This window comes from Haematobia irritans, chromosome 4, assembly GCF_050003625.1.
Source record: "Haematobia irritans isolate KBUSLIRL chromosome 4, ASM5000362v1, whole genome shotgun sequence".
Classification (NCBI taxonomy): Eukaryota; Metazoa; Arthropoda; class Insecta; order Diptera; family Muscidae; genus Haematobia; species Haematobia irritans.
In genome coordinates, this window is record NC_134400.1 from 4,624,565 (window position 1) to 4,645,115 (window position 20,551).

A 20,551-nucleotide genomic window follows, 5' to 3' on the forward strand; every position below is an offset into this window, starting at 1 on the left:
TAATTTATTTTTGAGTTTGTTTTTTTTTTCCTAAAGACTAACATAAAAAATAAAAGATTTAAAAAACATTTAACATTTATAAATATATGTAAACGTATTTGTAATACACATGTATAGTAAAAAAAGAAACAAACTTAACATAAATTTTGCAATGAACATTGTGTTATTTGTTTTTTATAATATCTACATGAAAAATCGTATATTGTTGTACAAATTAGGTTTTGGTTTCTTTTTTTGTATTGTTTTTTTTTTGCAAAACGTTTAAAACGTTGGTCACACTTGAGTTTTCAAAACAAATGAGATTTGTAGCACTACCACCTAGCGCCTAAAAGTATACTTTGATATTTCTATAATTGGCAAACTCTATCAGTTGGGCTCTTTCCAATTTTGCTGATGCATTTATATAAGTTTGTCTAAGTTTACTCTTAGCCCATACGTTTATGAATTTGTATTGGAAATCTTCTTGATGATCTGTTATTATTATTTCTTCTATAGCATTTGTGTGTATCGAGTTTTGCATACTTTATAAATATTCATTTAATAAATTCTTAATGTATATTGACAAATTAGATGTGTGGTAACAAACCAGTTGGCTTTTCAGTTTAATCAAACACTTTAGATTAATTTAATTAAAATGACTACTTTTCATATTTACATTCTCTCATAGTTACTTATCTAAATAATGACTACTTAAACATTAATTTTAACAACTAAGTGGATGTTAAACAATAGAACTCTGTTTGGGATCAATAAGGGACTCATGGTACCTAAATCAAAAATTGTTTAGCTAATGTACATTTTTTAAATTCCTTAACTATTATATCCTAAAATTTGTGTTATTTTGCATTTTTTTACTTCATTATAGAATTTTTGTTTTATAGCTTTGTCCTTCAATGGGACAATATTTGTTCCTTTTGATTATTTTTTGTTATTAAATTCGTATTTCTGCCAATACATATTTTATGTACTCTCAAAGACGTAGCTAAGAATCAATTTTCAATCAATTTTCTAATAATTGAAATATATAGATATCTCTTATTCTGTGCCTGTATTCTACTCTCGATGGGATAGCTGATCAGTACTTAACCCATAGAAATAAAGTCGATTACACAAATTGAAGATATAGTTTGCTACTACATTATCTATTATTCTCTAAGCAAAACGTACTCAAATGATGTTTTACCGCTAATTCAAAAATTCATATCGGAAAAAAGCAAGACCATGACTAACAAAGATGGCATTTTCGATCCTACATCAATGGGATAAATTCAGCAATATCCCCGAAAAAATATATCTCGATCTGTTGCCACATTAGTGCAGTAACAAAATTTTATTTCGATAGGAAATTTTGTCAACATATCATTTTATAGAAAATGTTGTCAAAATTTTATTTCTATAGAAAATTTTGTCCAAAATTTTATTTCTATAGAAAATTTTGTCAAAATTTTATTTCTATAGAAAATTTTGTCAAAATTTTATTTCTATAGAAAATTTTGTCAAAATTTTATTTCTATAGACAATTTTGTCAAAATTTTATTTCTATAGACAATTTTGACAAAATTGTATTTATATAGAAAATGTTGTCAAAATTTTATTTCTTTAGAAAATTTTGTCAAAATTTTATTTCTGGAGAAATATTGTCAAACTTTTATTTCTGGAAAAAATTTTGTCAAAATTCTATTTCTATAGACAATTTTGTCAAAATTTTATTTCTATAGACAATTTTGACAAAATTGTATTTATATAGAAAATGTTGTCAAAATTTTATTTCTATAGAAAATTTTGTCAAAATTTTATTTCTATAGAAAATTTTGTCAAATTTTTATTTCTATAGAAAATTTTGTCAAATTTTTATTTCTATAGAAAATTTTGTCAAAATTTTATTTCTATAGAAAATTTTGTCAAAATTGTATTTCTATAGAAAATTTTGTCAAATTTTTATTTCTATAGAAAATTTTGTCAAAATTTTATTTCGATAGAAAATTTTGTCAAAATTTTATTTCTATAGAAAATTTTGTCAAAATTTTATTTCTATAGAAAATTTTGTCAAAATTTTATTTCTATAGAAAATTTTGTCAAAATTTTATTTCTATAGAAAATTTTGTCAAATTTTTATTTCTATAGAAAATTTTGTCAAATTTTATTTCTATAGAAAATTTTGTCAAATTTTTATTTCTATAGAAAATTTTGTCAAAATTTTATTTCTATAGAAAATTTTGTCAAAATTTTATTTCTATAGAAAATTTTGTCAAAATTGTATTTCTATAGCAAATTTTGTCAAAATTTTATTTCTATAGAAAATTTTGTCAAAATTTTATTTCTATAGAAAATTTTGTCAAAATTTTATTTCTACAGAAAAATTTGGCAAAATTTTATTTCTATAGAAAATTTTGTCAAAATTTTATTTCTATAGAAAATTTTGTCAAAATTTTATTTCTATAGAAAATTTTGTCAAAATTTTATTTCTATAGTTTTGTCAAAATTTTATTTCTATAGAAAATTGTATTTATATAGAAAATTTTGTCAAAATTTTATTTCTGGAGAAATATTGTCAAACTTTTATTTCTGGAGAAAATTTTGTCAAAATTCTATTTCTATAGGAAATTTTGTCAACATTTTATTTCTATAGAAAATTTTACCCAAAATTTTATTTCTATAGAAAATTTTGTCAAATTTTATTTCTATAACCTAGAATAAAGGGTGATACGGTCAAAATTTGGTCAATATAAACTTGACGTATTTCTTTCAATTTTGCATTTAAAAACCCTAACACCCCTCATTTTGAAGGTGTGTGTGTGTAGAATGTTGCTCCTATTTTGATTTTGGAATTCACTCTTCAGTTGTCAAAATGCCGTCCAAGCAAGAAGAGCAGCGTATCAAAATTTTGCTCGCGCATCGCGAAAATCCGAGCTACTCGCACGCAAAGCTGGCAAAATCGCTAAAAGTTGCCAAATCAACCGTTACAAATGTAATTAAAGTGTTTGGGGAACGTTTGTCGACAGCCAGGAAGTCGGGATCGGGGGGAAATCGAAAACCGGAAGCCGCTGAGACGACAAAGAGAGTTGCCGGTAGTTTCAAGCGAAACCCTAACCTCTCTCTCCGAGATGCCGCAAATAAGCTGGGTGTATCGTCTACAACCGTGCATCTAGCCAAAAAACGAGCCGGACTATCGACTTACAAGAAGGTAGTGACTCCAAATCGCGATGATAAACAAAATACGACGGCCAAAGCGTGATCCCGGAGGCTGTACACGACGATGCTGACGAAGTTTGACTGCGTGGTAATGGACGACGAAACCTACGTCAAAGCCGACTACAAGCAGCTTCCGGGATAGGAGTTTTATACGGCAAAAGGAAGGGGAAAGGTAGCAGATATTTTCAAGCACATAAAACTGTCGAAGTTCGCAAAGAAATATCTAGTTTGGCAAGCCATCTGTACCTGTGGCTTGAAAAGCAGCAATTTCATAGCTTCCGGGACTGTCAACCAAGAAATTTACGTGAAGGAGTGTTTGAGTTAACGTCTGCTGCCTTTCCTGAAGAAACACGGTTGTTCCGTACTGTTTTGTCCGGATTTGGCATCTCGCCATTACTGTAAAAAGGCCATGGAGTGGTACGCCGCCAACAACGTGCAGGTGGTTCCCAAGGACAAGAACCCTCGCAACATGCCAGAGCTCCGCCCAATTGAGAAATACTGGGCTATTATCAGGCGGAACCTTAAGAAGACCAAACAACTGCTAAGGACGAACAGCAGTTCAAGGCAAACTGGCTTTCTGCGGCGAAGAAGGTGGACAAGGTGGCTGTACAAAATCTGATGGCAGGTGTCAAGCGTGAGGCCCGGCAATTCGGATTTGGAAAAGTGAAAGCCTAACTGAATATTTTTCCTGAATTTTATACTAATTGAACTTGAAAAAGAAATTTAAGTTGATTTTTTAAATAAACGATTTCACCGATTTACACGCGTTTTCCCTTGACCAAATTTTGACCGTATCACCCTTTATTTTGTCAAAATTTTATTTCAATAGAAAATTTTGTCAAAACTTTATTTCTATATACAATTTTGACAAAATTGTATTTATATAGAAATTTTTGTCAAACTTTTATTTCTGGAGAAAATTTTGTTAAATTCTATTTCTGTAGAAAATTTTGTCAAAATTTTATTTCTATAGAAAATTTTGTCAAAATTTTATTTCTATAGAAAATTTTGTCAAAATTTTATTTCTATAGAAAATTTTGTCAAAATTTTATTTCTATAGAAAATTTTGCCAAAATTTTATTTCTATAGAAAGTTTTGTCAAAATTTTATTTCTATAGAAAATTTTGTCAAAATTTTATTTCTATAGAAAATTTTGACTAAATTTTATTTCTATAGAAAATTTTGACTAAATTTTATTTCTATAGAAAATTTTGACAAAATTTTATTTCTATAGAAAATTTTGTCCAAATTTTATTTCTATAGAAAATTTTGTCAAAATGTAGGATTCAATAAATCTATGCCATAATCTTTAACAAACTACAGGGTGGCCCAAAAAAGACTGAAAAAAGACTGAAGGATTAAAAGTGGCTATAACTTTTTTGTTTTTAATATTTTTTTTGTCTTTTGCAAGTTATTTACTGGTTTTTGAAGATAAATCATGGCTACATATGATGTGTAGCAACGCGTCAAAATCATTCAATTTTTTTATTCTTCTGGAAGCCAGAGAAAATGATAACTTTTTAAACAATCTTATAATGAGCGATGAAGCTCATTTCCACTTAAATGGCTATGTAAACAAACAAAATTGTAGATTTTGGGGCACTCACAATCCTAGGGCATTACATCAGCGTGAATTACACCCCGCCAGATGTACTGTTTGGTGCGGTGTTATGGCTGATAAAATTATCGGTCCATATTTTATTTGAAGATGTGGAGGGTCACCCCGAAACGGTTAACGGGGCTCTGTACAGGACTAAATATGATAGACAATTTTTTGCGTCCACATGTTGAGAATAATCAAAACATATGGTTCCAGCAAGATGGAGCAACTGCGCATACAAATAAAAACAAAAAAATTACAGTTATTTTTAATCCTTCAGTCTTTTTTTAGCCACCCTAAAGATGATGAACAGACTCACACAAACATTTACTATTACATTAACCTTGACTTCCGATTAAAAATAACAGACAGACTTGTTTTCTTGGCTTATATTTCAAATTCATTTGGCCCCATTCGATCCCAACGAGACCTACATAGATAATTAGCATTTATACCAGTGTCCCTTCTATTAAAGTATCTCACTTATTTATAAATTTCCACAAAATCTAAAATCCTATAAATATATCAAATTTACAGCATACAAAAGAATTTGTCCTAATAGTAGCCTAATAGAAAAAAAACAGTTTCCTTATTCTACATAAATATGTGTGTGTGTTTGAATATCTAAATAATATCAATGTCTATATTTTATTTTTACACAGCGATGAAATTCTCAGATAATATAGAAAATTGTTCATCTCTTCCCTCAATGCCCTCCCACAATTAGCAACTAAATTAATTCCTCTATCTCCATGACACTATCTAAGCCTTGACCATATGCGAGTTTATGATGAGTCTTGTTCGATTGCAACAGGACTATACACTCGCCTACCCGTTTACGATGTCTCCTTTCTTATAAGTCGGTATGTAATACGGGTGGTCTTGCCGAAACTGTAGACTCTGCATCGGAACATTCTGAGATATTGTCCACATTGGAATTCTCTGTGCAAACACTGCTGGCCGGTGGCATTAGCAGATTCGAATTGTAAGAGGATGCCTTGGGAGCGGTGGTGGTGGTCGATGGTCCTAGGAAGTGATTATTATGCTGAGGTATGCTGAGAGCCACCGAACTATTGGTCTCCAATACATTGACATTTGTATTACCTGTTGTAGTTGTAGTTGTGGCCGTGGTTGATGTAGTGGTCGTCCGTTGACGGGCATTTTTCCCCAAAAATGAGCCTCCGCCCTGTTTGGCCTTTTGGGGTGTGAGGAGCTTTTCGGCCGTTCGGGACTTATTAAAGCGCGGAAACATACTATTCTCCATTTGCAATTGGGCATTGACATCTTTGCGAGCGGCACAGGTGCAGGCCTTCAAGAAGGACTTCTTGAAATTGTCACTAAGGAACGCGTAGAGTATTGGATTCATGGCAGAATTCGAGTAGACCAAGCAACCCGACAGCAGGAAGATGGTTAGCTCAAGGCGGGATACGCATTTGTCTGGCGACGTAAATATCAAAGCCACCTGACATATCCAATAGGGTAACCAACACATGATGTATACGGTAATCACTGTTAGTACCAATTTCGTCACCTTGCGATGGGACCGCTTCTTCTCTTTGGACTTGTGCTTGGGACCCACTGTGTGCAATTTTCGTATGACCAAGCAGTAGAAGCCCAAAATGAAGGTAAGCGGGGTGGCGAAACCCAAGGTCAATGAGTACAGTATAAATGTGTTACCCGATTGTGTATTCTGGTCCTCTGGCCACTTAATGTTGCATGATGAGTGTTCGCCAGCGTTCACAGTACTGGCGAACAATATCACGGGCAACATTAGCAAGGCCGATGTCAGCCAAGCAATGCCTGAGACCACCTTAGAGACAGTGGGTGTCCTATATCGTGGCGATGAAATCGGATGACAAACGGCAATGTAACGGTCGGCCGACATGATCAGCAAGAAAATGGAAGAGGTAAACTGCGTAATGGATGTACTCACCATGTACGCCTTGCAGGCGTACTCCCCAAATTGAAAACCATTCTTCATGGTATAGAGCAGCAAAGGAATGCCTATGAGGAAGCACTCGTCCGCAATGGCCAAGTTCAGAATGTAAATATTGGTGACGGTCTGCATTTTGGAAAACCTCAATACCACATAAATCACCAAAGTGTTACCGAATAGGCCGACAATACAAACCAAAGCATAGAGAAACATTGTAAATAATATCATAACTTGGTTCTGCGTAGAAGGACAAAATGCCTCTTCCCCGAAATCATATGAGCCATTAGCATATGTGAAGTTCAGGCCATTCCTAACCGCAAATAGAGTGGCATTGATTTGGCGATAAAATTCGTTGGCATCCATTTCATACAGTTCCAGCGTAGGCTTTAAGTGGTCCTCAGAATCTGCCATTGTCACAGGCCTTGTGGCCGTCAGCTCCTCGCCATCATCATTAGCATTGGCGCTTTTCTCAGTCATAGTTTTGTGGTCATCTTCATTGCCGGTTGATGCTGCGGCCACGACAATTCGATGTTGCTGGCTCCAGGAGGGCAGTAAGCTCATTAGTAATATACTTAAATATAAATTCATTGTTGCGTTGCACTGTGGCGACTGTGACTATGACTATGGCTATTATGTGTTAAGCGTATTCCAAGGATATAAATCAGCATTGGAGATATTGTGGTTTTCCCTTGTTCTTTGGTCTATCCTAACCAAATGACCCAAAATGTAAGAAACGAGAATAGAGAGAGAGAGAGGGAGAAGGAAAGAGAAAGGTGAAGGAGGTTTTTCATGAATGAAGTGTCATTCTTAAGTATTACTTAGCACATATTTTGGCCAGTTGTAGTCCATGGTCTGTGGTAATAATCTCATTTTCTTCAATTCATCGTTGTGGCGTTGAGTGACTGTAATGGTAAGAGCAGAAGAAGAAGAAACAAAAAAATCGCAAATTAGAAAAGTTGTAATAATATGGCATAAGCTATAATAACAAGGAAGAATACTATTATGTATATTTGGCGACATCATCACCATGGATGAGAATTATCATGCTCTCAGGCGATAGAGTTTTAATAATTTTAAATAAATTATGTAGAAGAATTTTCAAGTGAATAAAATAACAAAAGCAAACGAAATGAGCGGACTATGTGATGCCCTACATCAATTCTACTGAATTAATTGTTACACAGAAAAAAAAACTTATTTCTGATTTGAATTGATTGAAAAATCATACGATTTAACACTTTCTTATGAATTTTCCAATTAATAATTAATTTTAGTTTAGATTTTTCTTTGGACTTTAGTTAAAATTTATTAAATCAATTAATAGTATGTATAGACACTCAAAAATAAAATACTTGGACTCAAAGATTTTGACCTTGCCTTTAGGATTTTCGTAATGATTCCGAGCCAAAGATGCGGCTTCTTCAAACATACTATTCTCCATTTGCAATTGGGCATTGACATCTTTGCGAGCGGCACAGGTGCAGGCCTTCAAGAAGGACTTCTTGAAATTGTCACTAAGGAAAGCGGAGAGTATTGGATTCATGGCAGAATTCGAGTAGACCAAGCCTCTCTGGCATTAAGTCTAGGACTAATAAAATTTAAATTGAGATACAGATCTCATTTATCGAATTTTCTATTTTTTTTGTAATGCACAAACAAATGCCACTTTAAAACTCAAAATCCAAAAAAAAATCCATATAACAGATACTTTGAAGAGAGTTTTCTTTATTCCGAAAAAAAAACATTAAACCAAAGGTGCAAATCCTTAAAATAATTATAATTAGCCTATATTTGAGGCGTTTTTATCTTAAATCTAAAGATTCAATATTTCATGTAATTTAAGGACAATTTCTTTAAATTAAAAATGTTTGTCTTTATTTAAGGAAAATTTGCCTTAGTTTAAAGACATACGACTTTAACGGAGGAACACACATTTCCAAAATTTGTGTCCTAAATTTAATATTTTTTTTTGAAACTTTTCATGTCAGCCTGACACCGAAACAGGCGAATAACGTTCAAATGCATGATTTTAATTTAGAAATTAATTATTATTCGAGCTTTAGGGGCAAAGAAGATTAAGGAACTTGATCAACATAGCCATTGAAAAGAAAACGCCAGATATAAATCTATACACGCCTGACTGTACATGTTTCCATACGGGCGAATGAACTTTTCCCCAGTCTTTAGTATATATCAGGCTGGGATAGACAACACAATTTGGGTCCTTATACTAACTCTTAATGGAGAAATCATATGCGAATTAATCCCCTTTAAATCAAAATCATCTTTAATCCCACTGTGCATCAGAGATGGTCTGTATCAAACTTTTTTAGGTTTGCGACTGTCGCAAAGTTGTAAACGTTGTAAACGTCACATACGCGTCGTAAATGTAGAAAAAGTAACAAAAGTCGCAAACTGAAAATACTTTAGTCGCGTCGGCTAGGCAGCGAATTCGATGATATCCAAGACGATGGTAGGTGCGAAGAAGTTTCAATTCTTAGGAATGTTCCCAATTTTCGGTTTTAGTCCCCACATTTTCCCTATTGCCTTTTGCACGAGTACAGGGTAACCGTGGATTTTCTCGTCCTTTCTTAGCTTTAAGTTCAGTCTCCTGTCCAATATAACTCCAAGGTATTGTACACACTCACTAACGGGAATTTCGATACCACCTAAGAAAATAGGCTTAACCGTGGGAAAACTTTCACAAATTTCTGCAGAAACTCACAGCAAATGCTGTCAAACTAAATTCAAAAAATGTTCAGGATTTCTTCTATTCAAAATTTGGTTTTCTACAGTAGGTTTACGACTTTTGCGACATACGTATTATACCGTCGCAAACGTATGTCGCAAAAGTCACAGTTTGTGACAGACCAACCCTGCTGTACATAATCTCTTCACATAACTACAAAAATCCTTAATCTTATATTTATTTTATCACGAAATCTATTTTTAGAAGTCATTGCTGAATTCACTTGATTGGCGAACAGTCGAAAAATGCTTTAAAATTTTTATTATAAGCTTTCTTTTAATTAAAATCTCTTTATTTTAAAGAAATTTGTCCTTAGTATTGTGTAAATTTCGCATCCTAAAATTTAGGTTGAGTAATTTTTTTCGAAAAAATCCAAAGATTCAATATCTCAGTTAATTTAAAGAATATTAAAAAAATGTTTGTTAGCATATAAAATTTGCCTTACCTTTAACGAAAAATCTCAAATTTCAAAGATTCGTGCCCTATGTTGAAATCAGAAAATTTTTAAAACAAAGATGATAAACCTCCTTTTAATTAAAAAATTTGTCCTTAATATTGTGTAAATTGCGTGTCCTAAAATTCGAATTTCCAACATTTTTATATTAGGTAAATATTTTTTTTTTTTTTCAGTGTAGAAAATAATTATTTCCATTCCAAATTTTTCATATATATTTTTGTTTGGAAATATTTTCTAATTTAAATGTAAAGATTTGCTTAACTGACTTTATTTCTTAATTTTAAAAGTTTTTTTAATTAAAAAGTTTTTGTTTTCATTTAATTTTTTACTGGGAAACATTTTTTGGCTTAATATGAAATATTATTAGGGACAAAGTTCTTCAAAATAAAAAAAAGTTATATTAAACTAAAGTTCATAATCCTTGATTTTAAAACTTGTTGCCTTCAATAGAGGACAGAAATTTGCTTACCTACGTTTCAGTCGTATATCTATGAAGTAAAAGAAATTTGTCTTAAACTAAATTGGAATTTGATAAAATAATCTTTAAATGAACTTCTACACCCAGCAAAAAGTTTTTCTTTTTTACTGCCCAGCAAAACAGCGTCGCCAAAAAAAGCAGTTAAAATTTTCTTTTTGGATCCGGAAGTGGTGCAAAATTGGCTCAGAAGCGATGAATTTAACATGAGCTTGTCGTAGGATGGATGTCCACCATTTTAACAGCCGTTGCACTGAATTTGCATCACTTCTTACTCTGTGATTCAAATTCAGTGTTTTGGATGTGAATTAAAAAAATGTGTGATATTTTGCTACATAAATAATTTATTTAATTTTTTATGATTTTTTATGCATTCTAACGCTTGTCTGAAACGTTTGACTTCAAAAATTTACAAAAATTAAAATTTTTTCTAAATTGAATTTAGCATTTTTTTCGACAAAATTTTAATAATTCGTACCATTCTATTACTTCTTACTCAGGTTTTAACTTATTTGAAACAAAAAAAAAAAGTTAAAAATACCCATTAAAAATATTAAAAAGTCGAGTTATAAAAAATTGAATTAAAAGAACTTCCTGTGTAGCTAAAATAAAGAACATCTTCGAGAAAAAAATTTTTGGAAGTGCTTTTAAAGTTGTGTCTTTAGAAGAACTTCCAAATTTTTTTGCTGGTTGGGTATTTAAACTTTGGATTAAAGAGCAAAAAAAATCGTTAAACATAGGCTAAGGCTATGGTCACACTAGGCAAATATTTGAACAAAATGAGTGTCCAACATTTTTCCAGGACCATTTTCGAAATATCTGAATACCGGTTTTGGAAAATGCTCCTACCATGATGTTATATATCCAATATGAGCTTAAAATGTTAGCTGTTTTGGCTGTGGCGACGGATTCTTTTTTGATTTCTGTCAAATATTTGCCCAGTGTGACCATAGCATAAGTCTTATTATGAATATTTGAAAAAAAAAAGGTTACAATAGTCTCGTTACAATACTTTCCTATGAACTGTAATCTATAATACCGGCATTTATATCAGAATGTAATCAAAGTACTTTTTAGCCCACACATCTTTGGAAATACATTTTGGACTATGACTTCTTTGAAGATTCCTTTTTATGTACTCGTATTCCAAAAACCTTATTCCCAGCCTATTATACCCACACAGTATTCTAATAGCTAACAACGGAAAATTCTAATATTCATGGGAAAATTATACAGCAGAGACAAATTGGCGTTTCATAAAATATACATTCGACAAAAAAAAAATCCAAATGCTGTATTACTACAGTTTTCCAAGAGAATGAATAGTCAAGGATATAACTAGTCCAGTTGTATGAATACAAACACACACCAACACACATACACCCTCTCGCATATCCAAGTCGAGTTTGGGGTACTTTTGACCTAATAAGTGGGGTTTTTCTTTGAAGTGGATTTCGTGCTAGTTACGAATGTCATGGGAAACGCAGAAAAAACTAAGGAACTTTTGTTGAATGGCTATAATGCCTTATGATGATGATGATGACGAGGATGCTTTGCTGCTGTTACCCAGCACGATTTGACCCATAATCTTGAATTACATTCTTCGTGACAATTGTAGTTCAAGAAAAACTTCAACAAGGGGTTTGAATCTTTGTTTGTTAGTGTGCCGAGTGTCCATGTATATATTAAGAGGGGTCAGTTTGTATGGAAAAGCAAAAAATGCAGCAAAGCTGATATAGTCTACATCCGCATACTGCATCCTTTATGATTTGAAATGAAACGAGGGCGGTGGAGAAAGGAGCATGTTATATATCAGATAGAAATATGAAAAGCAAGTTTTACAAGGCCAAAACTCGATGGGGTCAAATCTTAAATACCCACCACCACAGATACGATTATATCCATACAATTATATCCTTTCAAAAAATATATGAAGTGATGACTTACTGCGGATAAAAATAGTGGAAATTGGGTTTGTAGTAAATGGTTAAAATTGTAAATCGATTTTAGATTTGTAGGAAAGTTCTTCATTTAATTTCTAAAGAGAATCTTAAATTTCTGTCTAAGCCTTTCATTTGATTCCGGGCCTAAATTCTGTAGAGTTATACGAAATGGACCAATTCGCTCAATTTAAAATGCGGCTATCGGTCAAAATATGGACTGATATAAACTAAAATCTATATACTCAAGAAAATATTGTCGTGAATCCAAAGATTTCGTGTCCTAAACATATGAATGCAAATTTTGCTTAGCATAGAAGATGTATTTATCTGATATAGAGTTTTCTTCTTTGTCCAGAAGTCGATAAATTTTTCAATGAAGTCATTTTGTCATTGAGATAAACTGGAGCATCGGTGGTGGTACTAACCCAACATTTTTGGAAGATTCCTTCTATATCGGATTCTATATAATCTCCCATTTTTTTGTCTTCCCATATGTAGCAAAAATGTTATCGACCCACCCTATTTTGTATTGCAAGTTGGGTGACCCTTGTTAGCTGACATAGATTAGTACGGTGACATCTATCAAGACTGATGTACCAATGACTCTCTATTTGACTGTTCAAAGTTAAGGGTTAGCAATTTAAAGACCATGCAGTAGACATTTGAAATATTTGTAGTGTGTGACTCAATCTCAATCAAGTGTCCCATCAGTGTGAATGGTAAAAGTTAGCCTTCTAAGGTAATTTCAAAGTGGATGTATGTGACAGTCAAGGAGAAAAGGAACTGATTGATGGGAATAGGCATACGAAGAGGAATGAAAGATCGAATACTCTACATGTACATAATTATCAGCGTTGCCATAATTGTTTCACCAAACATCGCGAGACAGAAAAAAGCTTAATATGTTTGGTACCAAATATTTTTTTGTTTTTTGATATTTAAAAAATAGAATATGTTAGAATAAAAATTGTATTCCTCGTAAAATGCATATTAATTAAATTATATTTATTTTAATTGTACTTTTATGAGACTAGTGTAACGTTTTGAGTAAAATCCGTTCGCGTACCCAATAATTTTTGATAATTTTAATAATTTTTTTGGGGTAAGTCGTTCGTTTACTTCAAAAAGCCATCAAACAATTTTGAGAAGTTCTAAGTTTTCGGTGGATTTTTTGTTTCGGTAACAACTTTTTATTTTTTTATTTAATAAAGTCATTATCGTAGAAATGAAATTATTTGATCCAATTAATTATTTAATTGAAATGTCTTCAATCACAGAAATGATAGTATCAATTAAAAAATTTTTTGAATCAAAATTTTTAATTGAATATTTTTTAAAACTCATTTACAATTTTAATTGGAAAAATGTACGCGAATTTTTTTTCTGTGTAAACAAAGAAATATATGTTGATAGGTTGGAGATTATTAGAAAAATAGTCACGGCTACACTACATCGAAAAAAGAAAATTGTTTTATAGGAAGAATGAACTAACTCGTGCGAAAATTGAACTAAATTGTACTCCACATTTTGAGATTTTCACAAAGCGTTGTTAAAACGAGGAAAATTTATTGACCCGAGTTAAAAATACAGTAGAATTCGGTTATAGCGACCGCCAAGGGACCGAAATTATACGTCGTTATAACCGAACGTCGTTGTATCCAAATAAGTGTACACAATATTTTTGAGTTTTTTGTTTTTATCATGTATATTCATATTTATTGAGATTGGAAATAGTTTAGAATTGTGGTTTGTTTTCTATTTACAAGAATTTCTTTTAATAATGTACTTTCAATAATTTCAACTGAACTATATAAAATCTCTTATATATCAGAACCCCCAAATTGTAAATACTGTTTTAATGTGTGCACCGCACTCAAGGTTTCTGTCCTAGTTGGAATTTTGATTGGCTCATCTTCGTCATCTGGTTCATTATCGCTGTGAGTTTCATCATTTTCTTTTGTGTTCTCCAATATTTCTCTCAATGAAGGCTCTTCTGATGTCACGACGGTGTCATCGACATTTACGAACTCATCCCAGTCCTGGTTTGAACTCAAACTCATCCCAAACTGGTTTGAATATTTCTTCTTTGTCATTTGCACCTCTGTTTGGGATAGTCGAAAACAAATTCGGTGATTCCCCGCAGTATATGTTTATTTATTTAGTATTGGCTGACGACAAAAAATGGAATGAAAAAAAATAAAAATTAGTACACAGAACTTTCATCGTCGTTATAACCGAATGTCCATTCCAAAGCAGACATGCAAATTGGTCGTTAAAAGCAGATGGTCGCTAAAACCTGAGTCGTTCTAAGCGAATGCTTGCGCATGTACAAACTATTAAGAACCAAACTTGCTTTGAAAATCCGTCGTTATAAACGGATGGTCGTTATAACCGAGGTCGCTATAAATGAATTCTACTGTAAATATCTTTTGAACATTAAGGCGACAATAAAAATATCTTAGGATTGGTCCCTATCATCCAGAGAAGGAATATGATCACCTCAAACATGTATTAAGAGCAAAATGTTATATTTTGGGGGGTTGTGACCATGTAACATGGTTTTCGCAACCATGTTATTTTCTCGGAAATCATGTATCTGATTTCGGCAAGCAGGTTATATTTGACGAGAAAATAACATTTTAGTGACAAACATGTTACATGGTCACCATAAAAAAGTAACATTTTGCTCTTGAAACATGTTTGAGGTGATCATATTTCTTCTCTGCGTGATCATTAGATGGAGATTAGGGACGCATTTGTTTGCTTAGGATCGCAATAAAATCATATTAATAATAACTGATAAAAGCGCATGTGTGATGTGAGTGTACTTGGGATCTTAAAGTGACAAAGTAGATAAGTGATAGTTGTGTGCTACAATCAGTTGGTCTAATGCACTGGCAGTTTAGTTTGTAAGTGTACTCGTATATAAGAAAGAATATTTTTGTACATAAATCAGTATGAAAATAACACTCATCTAGTTTGGTTGGTTATCCAAACAGCCCATTTTACTTTTTTTTAAATTTAACTACAAAGAACAATTTTTTTTTTTGCAACAAAAACAAATTAAATCTAGCGTTAGTTTAACTAAGGAATTTTTTCTGTGTAAAAAAAGACTTCTCTTTTTTGTGCGACACTCAAATTTTTTTAAAGCAAATTAAAAAGATTATATTACCACCGCTTTCTGATAGACACAATTTCATGCAATCCCAAGTTATTAAAATGAATATAACAAGTATATATGGTCGTAAGTTCGGCCAGGCCGAATCTTATGTACCCTCCACCATGGATTGCGTAGAAACTTCTACGAAAGACTGTCATCCTTATGTACCCTCCACCATGGATTGCGTAGAAACTTCTACGAAAGACTGTCATCCACAAGCGAATTACTTGCGTTGTGGTATCTTAAAACTTCTTAACATCGTTTTCTAAATTGTGAGTTAGTCCATACGTGGTATATATTAGACAAAAAAGGTATGTATAGGTAAGTCTACAAATAATTACGAATCGATATGGACTTTTGCACGGCACGTAGAGAGCCAGAATTGAAAAATGGGGGTCGCTTATATGGGGGCTATGTACAATTATGAACTTGATGTGGACCAATTTTTTGTGATTGGGGATCGATTTATCTGAGGGCTATATATAACTATAGACCGATATGGACCTAGTTAGGCATGGTTGTTAACGGCCATATACTAGCACAATGTACCAAATTTCAACTGACTCGGATGAAATTTGCTCCTCCAAGAGGCTCCAAAACCAAATCTCGGGATCGGTTTATATGGGGGCTATATATGATTATGGACTGATATGGACCACTTTTGGCATAGTTGTTAAATATCATAGACTACCACTACGTACCAAATTTCTACCGAATCGGATGAATTTTGCTTCTCCAAGGGGCTCCGGAGGTAAAATCTGGGGATCGGTTTATATGGGGGGCTATATATAATTATGGACCGATTTCGACCAATTTTTGCATGGGAGTTTGGGGCCATATATTAACACCACATACCAAATTTCAACTGAATCAGATGAATTTTGGTCTTCCAAGAGGCTCCGGAGATCAAATCTGGTGATCGGTTTATATGGGGGTTATATATAATTATAGACCGATATGGACCAATTTCTGTATGGTCATTAGAGACCATATACTAATACCATGTACCAAATTTCAGCCGTATTGGATGAAATTTGCTTCTCTTAGAGCAATCCCAAGCCAAATTTGGGGGTCCGTTTATATGGGGGCATGGTTGTTGGAGACCATATAAAGGGTGATTCTTTTGAGGTTAGGATTTTCATGCATTAGTATTTGACAGATCACGTGGGATTTCAGACATGGTGTCAAAGAGAAAGATGCTCAGTATGCTTTGACATTTCATCATGAATAGACTTACTAACGAGCCACAACGTCGAATTTTCAGTAAATGGGCCCTAGAAAAGTTGGCAGAAAATCCGCTTTTTTATCGACAAATTTTGTTCAGCGATGAGGCTCATTTCTGGTTGAATGGCTACGTAAATAAGCAAAATTGCCGCATTTGGAGTGAAGAGCAACCAGAAGCCGTTCAAGAACTGCCCATGCATCCCGAAAAATGCACTGTTTGGTGTGGTTTGTACGCTGGTGGAATCATTGGACCGTATTTTTTCAAAGATGCTGTTGGACGCAACGTTACGGTGAATGGCGATCGCTATCGTTCGATGCTAACAAACTTTTTGTTGCCAAAAATGGAAGAACTGAACTTGGTTGACATGTGGTTTCAACAAGATGGCGCTACATGCCACACAGCTCGCGATTCTATGGCCATTTTGAGGGAAAACTTCGGAGAACAATTCATCTCAAGAAATGGACCGGTAAGTTGGCCACCAAGATCATGCGATTTGACGCCTTTAGACTATTTTTTGTGGGGCTACGTCAAGTCTAAAGTCTACAGAAATAAGCCAGCAACTATTCCAGCTTTGGAAGACAACATTTCCGAAGAAATTCGGGCTATTCCGGCCGAAATGCTCGAAAAAGTTGCCCAAAATTGGACTTTCCGAATGGACCACCTAAGACGCAGCCGCGGTCAACATTTAAATGAAATTATCTTCAAAAAGTAAATGTCATGGACCAATCTAACGTTTCAAATAAAGAACCGATGAGATTTTGCAAATTTTATGCGTTTTTTTTTTAAAAAAAGTTATCAAGCTCTTAACAAATCACCCTTTACTTACACCATGTACCAAATTTCAGCCAGATCGGATGAAATTTTCTTCTCTTAGAGGCTCCGCAAGTCAAATCGGGGGATAGGTTTATAAGGGCGCTATATATAATTATTGACCGATGTGGTCCAATTTTTGCATAGTTGTTTGAGACCATATACTTACACCATGTACCAAATTTCAGCCGGATATGATGAAATTTGCTTCTCTTAGAGGCTCCCCAAGCCAAATCGGGGGATCGGTTTATTTGGGGGCTATATATAATTATGGACCGATATGGACCAGTTTTTGCATGGTTGTTAGAGACCATATACTAACTCCATGTACCAAATTTCAGCCGGATCGGATGAAATTTGGTTCTCTTAGAGGCTCCGTAAGCCAAATCGGGGGATCGGTTTATATGGGGGCTATATGTAATTATGGACCGATATGGACCAATTTTTGCATGGTTGTTAGAGACCATGTACCAAATTTCAGCCGGATCGGATGAAATTTGGTTCTCTTAGAGGCTCCGCAAGCCAAATCGGGGGATCGGTTTATATGGGTGCTATATGTAATTATCGACCGATATGGACCAATTTTTGCATGGTTGTTAGAGACCATATACTAACACCATGTACCAAATTTCAGCCGTATTGGATGAAATTTGCTTCTCTTAGAGCAATCCCAAGCCAAATTTGGGGGTCCGTTTATATGGGGGCTATATATAATTATAGACCGATATGAACCAATTTTTGCATGGTTGTTGGAGACCATATAGTAACACCATGTACCAAATTTCAGCCAAATCGGATGAAATACGCTTCCCTTATAGGCTCCGCACGGCAAATCTGTAGGTCCGTTTATATGGGGGTTATACGTAAAAGTGGACCGATGTGGCCCATTTGCAATACCATCCGACCTACATCAATAACAACTACTTGTGCCAAGTTTCAAGTCGATAGCTTGTTTCGTTCGGAAGTTAGCGTGATTTCAACAGACGGACGGACGGACGGACATGATCAGATCGACTCAGAATTTCACCACGACTAAGAATATATACTAGAGGTCTGCATCGAATAACTTTTCACTACATGTATGCAATTCGCTGTCGAATATAGTACATACACTGTCTGTCTCTCAGAGCGCAAGTAGTGAAGTGAAGAGAACACTTGCTTGTCAAATACCACCAAGTACTTATCCGAAAAAATATGTGTTCCGAAAAAAAGGAACAATAAAAATGCAAGTACTTGAGAAAAAGTACAACATGGATTCTCTTCACTTCACGTGGTACCACAAGTATTTCTCAGTTATGTGCGAAGCTATTATTATTAATCATAGATATGTATGTATGTCACATATTTCACATATTTATGTATGTCACACACTTACCTTAACGTTTGCCGTTCTTTATAACAAACCGAAAACATATATTATGGAGAGTAACTGTTTTTTGTATTTCTGAAACTGCACGTGGTACATGGAGTACTTTATGAAGTTTTGTTCTCGCAACATACTCGACGTAATCACTGTGGGTACACTTCAATAAGAGAGAAAGAGGAATATGTGTATGTTGGTAGTGAAGACATCAGAGTAGCAACAAGAAGTTACTCGTGGCTTTTGGTGTTCATCAAAATGTGTACCAATTGTTTTGCGACTCTCTCAAATAGATGTACTCATGTAGCAAGTACACGTGTACTCTTCATTTACAAATGGAATTGTGCAGACCTCTAATATATACTGTATGGGGTCTTAGAGCAATATTTCGATGTGTTACAAATGGAATGACAAAGTTAATATACCCCCATCCTATGGTGGAGGGTATAAAAAAATGCAGTGGGCATCAAGTTGATTGTTTCTATGCACAGTGCTGACCTTTACTAATATCCTGATAGAATCATTCATGCAACAATCCATTGCGACTCAAGAGACAGTAACACCATCATTCATGGACGATATTCCATAATTGTTGTTTTGTTAAGAGGCAACTGTTGCTCTCTGAAAAGTTTTTTTGTAATGCAGCAAACAAAAAGCGTCCAAGAGAAAGGACAAAGTTTTGCCGGAAGTGAAGTTTTTATTTTTTTTTTCTATTGTCGACCAGAACTTTGTTTTATAAAAACTAATTAATTTTCTCAACTCCCTGGTTGTTTGATTATCTTCGGTGGTACTGGTGTTGATTTTGAAAAGAGAAATTTGCATTTTTACGCAAAATTTGTAGTTTACAACTTTTTTTGCTCGATGTAAGCTTATCGGGTGAAGCAGATTAAATTCAGTTTTTGTTCTTCTTCTACGTAAAGCATTTTCGTGTTGATTCCCTTTGTCGAACAGATGTAGCTGCCCAGAAAAAGTTTCAACAAATCTGCTTTCTGTTGCCTTGGGCCACTAAAACTGCTGCTATCGAACGGGAAAATTTATATTATCGTAAACTATGCGATTAAATGGCCAGTATAGCTCTAACAAACTTTATGCTACAGAACAGAAACAGATGAAGGTAATTACCGAAAACTTTTTAGTCTAGCCCATTCGGAGAAGCGAACGTTTGAAGAAATGAACTTGAGCCATAATAAATTAAGAAAGTTTAAGTAACACTTGTTGCTGATCTTGATTCTATTGTAGTCGAAAACGATGTAGATGTAAATGAGTTTTTGTTTTTAACTTAGGAAAAACATACACCGAAAAAAAGTGAACTGTTTTATAGGAAGAATGAGCTACCTCGCACGAAAATTGAACTAAATTTTACTCCACATTTTGAGATTTCCCCAAAGATTTGTTAAAACCAGGAAATTTTAATTCCCTGTTGTACTTTTTAACTGCAGTTCACGAAATTACATCCTCTCATAGAAGAAAAAATAAACTAAAAGTAAAGAAGAAAATCATTGGCGCCAAATCATGACCATTTTAACCATACAGTAGTTCATTCTTACTAGTTTTGGGAATCGTACGAAAATTTACTTTTGCTTTAGTTCATATTGAACTTATATGTACGGTCATTGAATTTTATAACCACGTTTAGTTCATAAA

General features: G+C 33.7%; 1 protein-coding gene across 2 annotated transcripts in view; it reads right to left on the bottom strand.

Annotated features, from left to right (window-relative positions):
- Positions 1-4,479: 4,479 nt before the first annotated feature.
- The window catches only part of AstC-R2 (Allatostatin C receptor 2), a 54,612-nt gene continuing 38,540 nt past the window's right edge, over positions 4,480-20,551 (bottom strand). For both annotated transcript variants that reach the window (XM_075304036.1, XM_075304035.1), the window contains 2 exons: positions 7,547-7,630; positions 4,480-7,434 (listed from right to left, as the gene is read on the bottom strand). In XM_075304036.1, the coding sequence (XP_075160151.1) occupies positions 5,646-7,316 (1,671 nt within the window). In that variant the 5' untranslated portion in view covers positions 7,317-7,434; positions 7,547-7,630 and the 3' untranslated portion in view covers positions 4,480-5,645. The remainder of the gene's footprint in view (positions 7,435-7,546; positions 7,631-20,551) is intronic.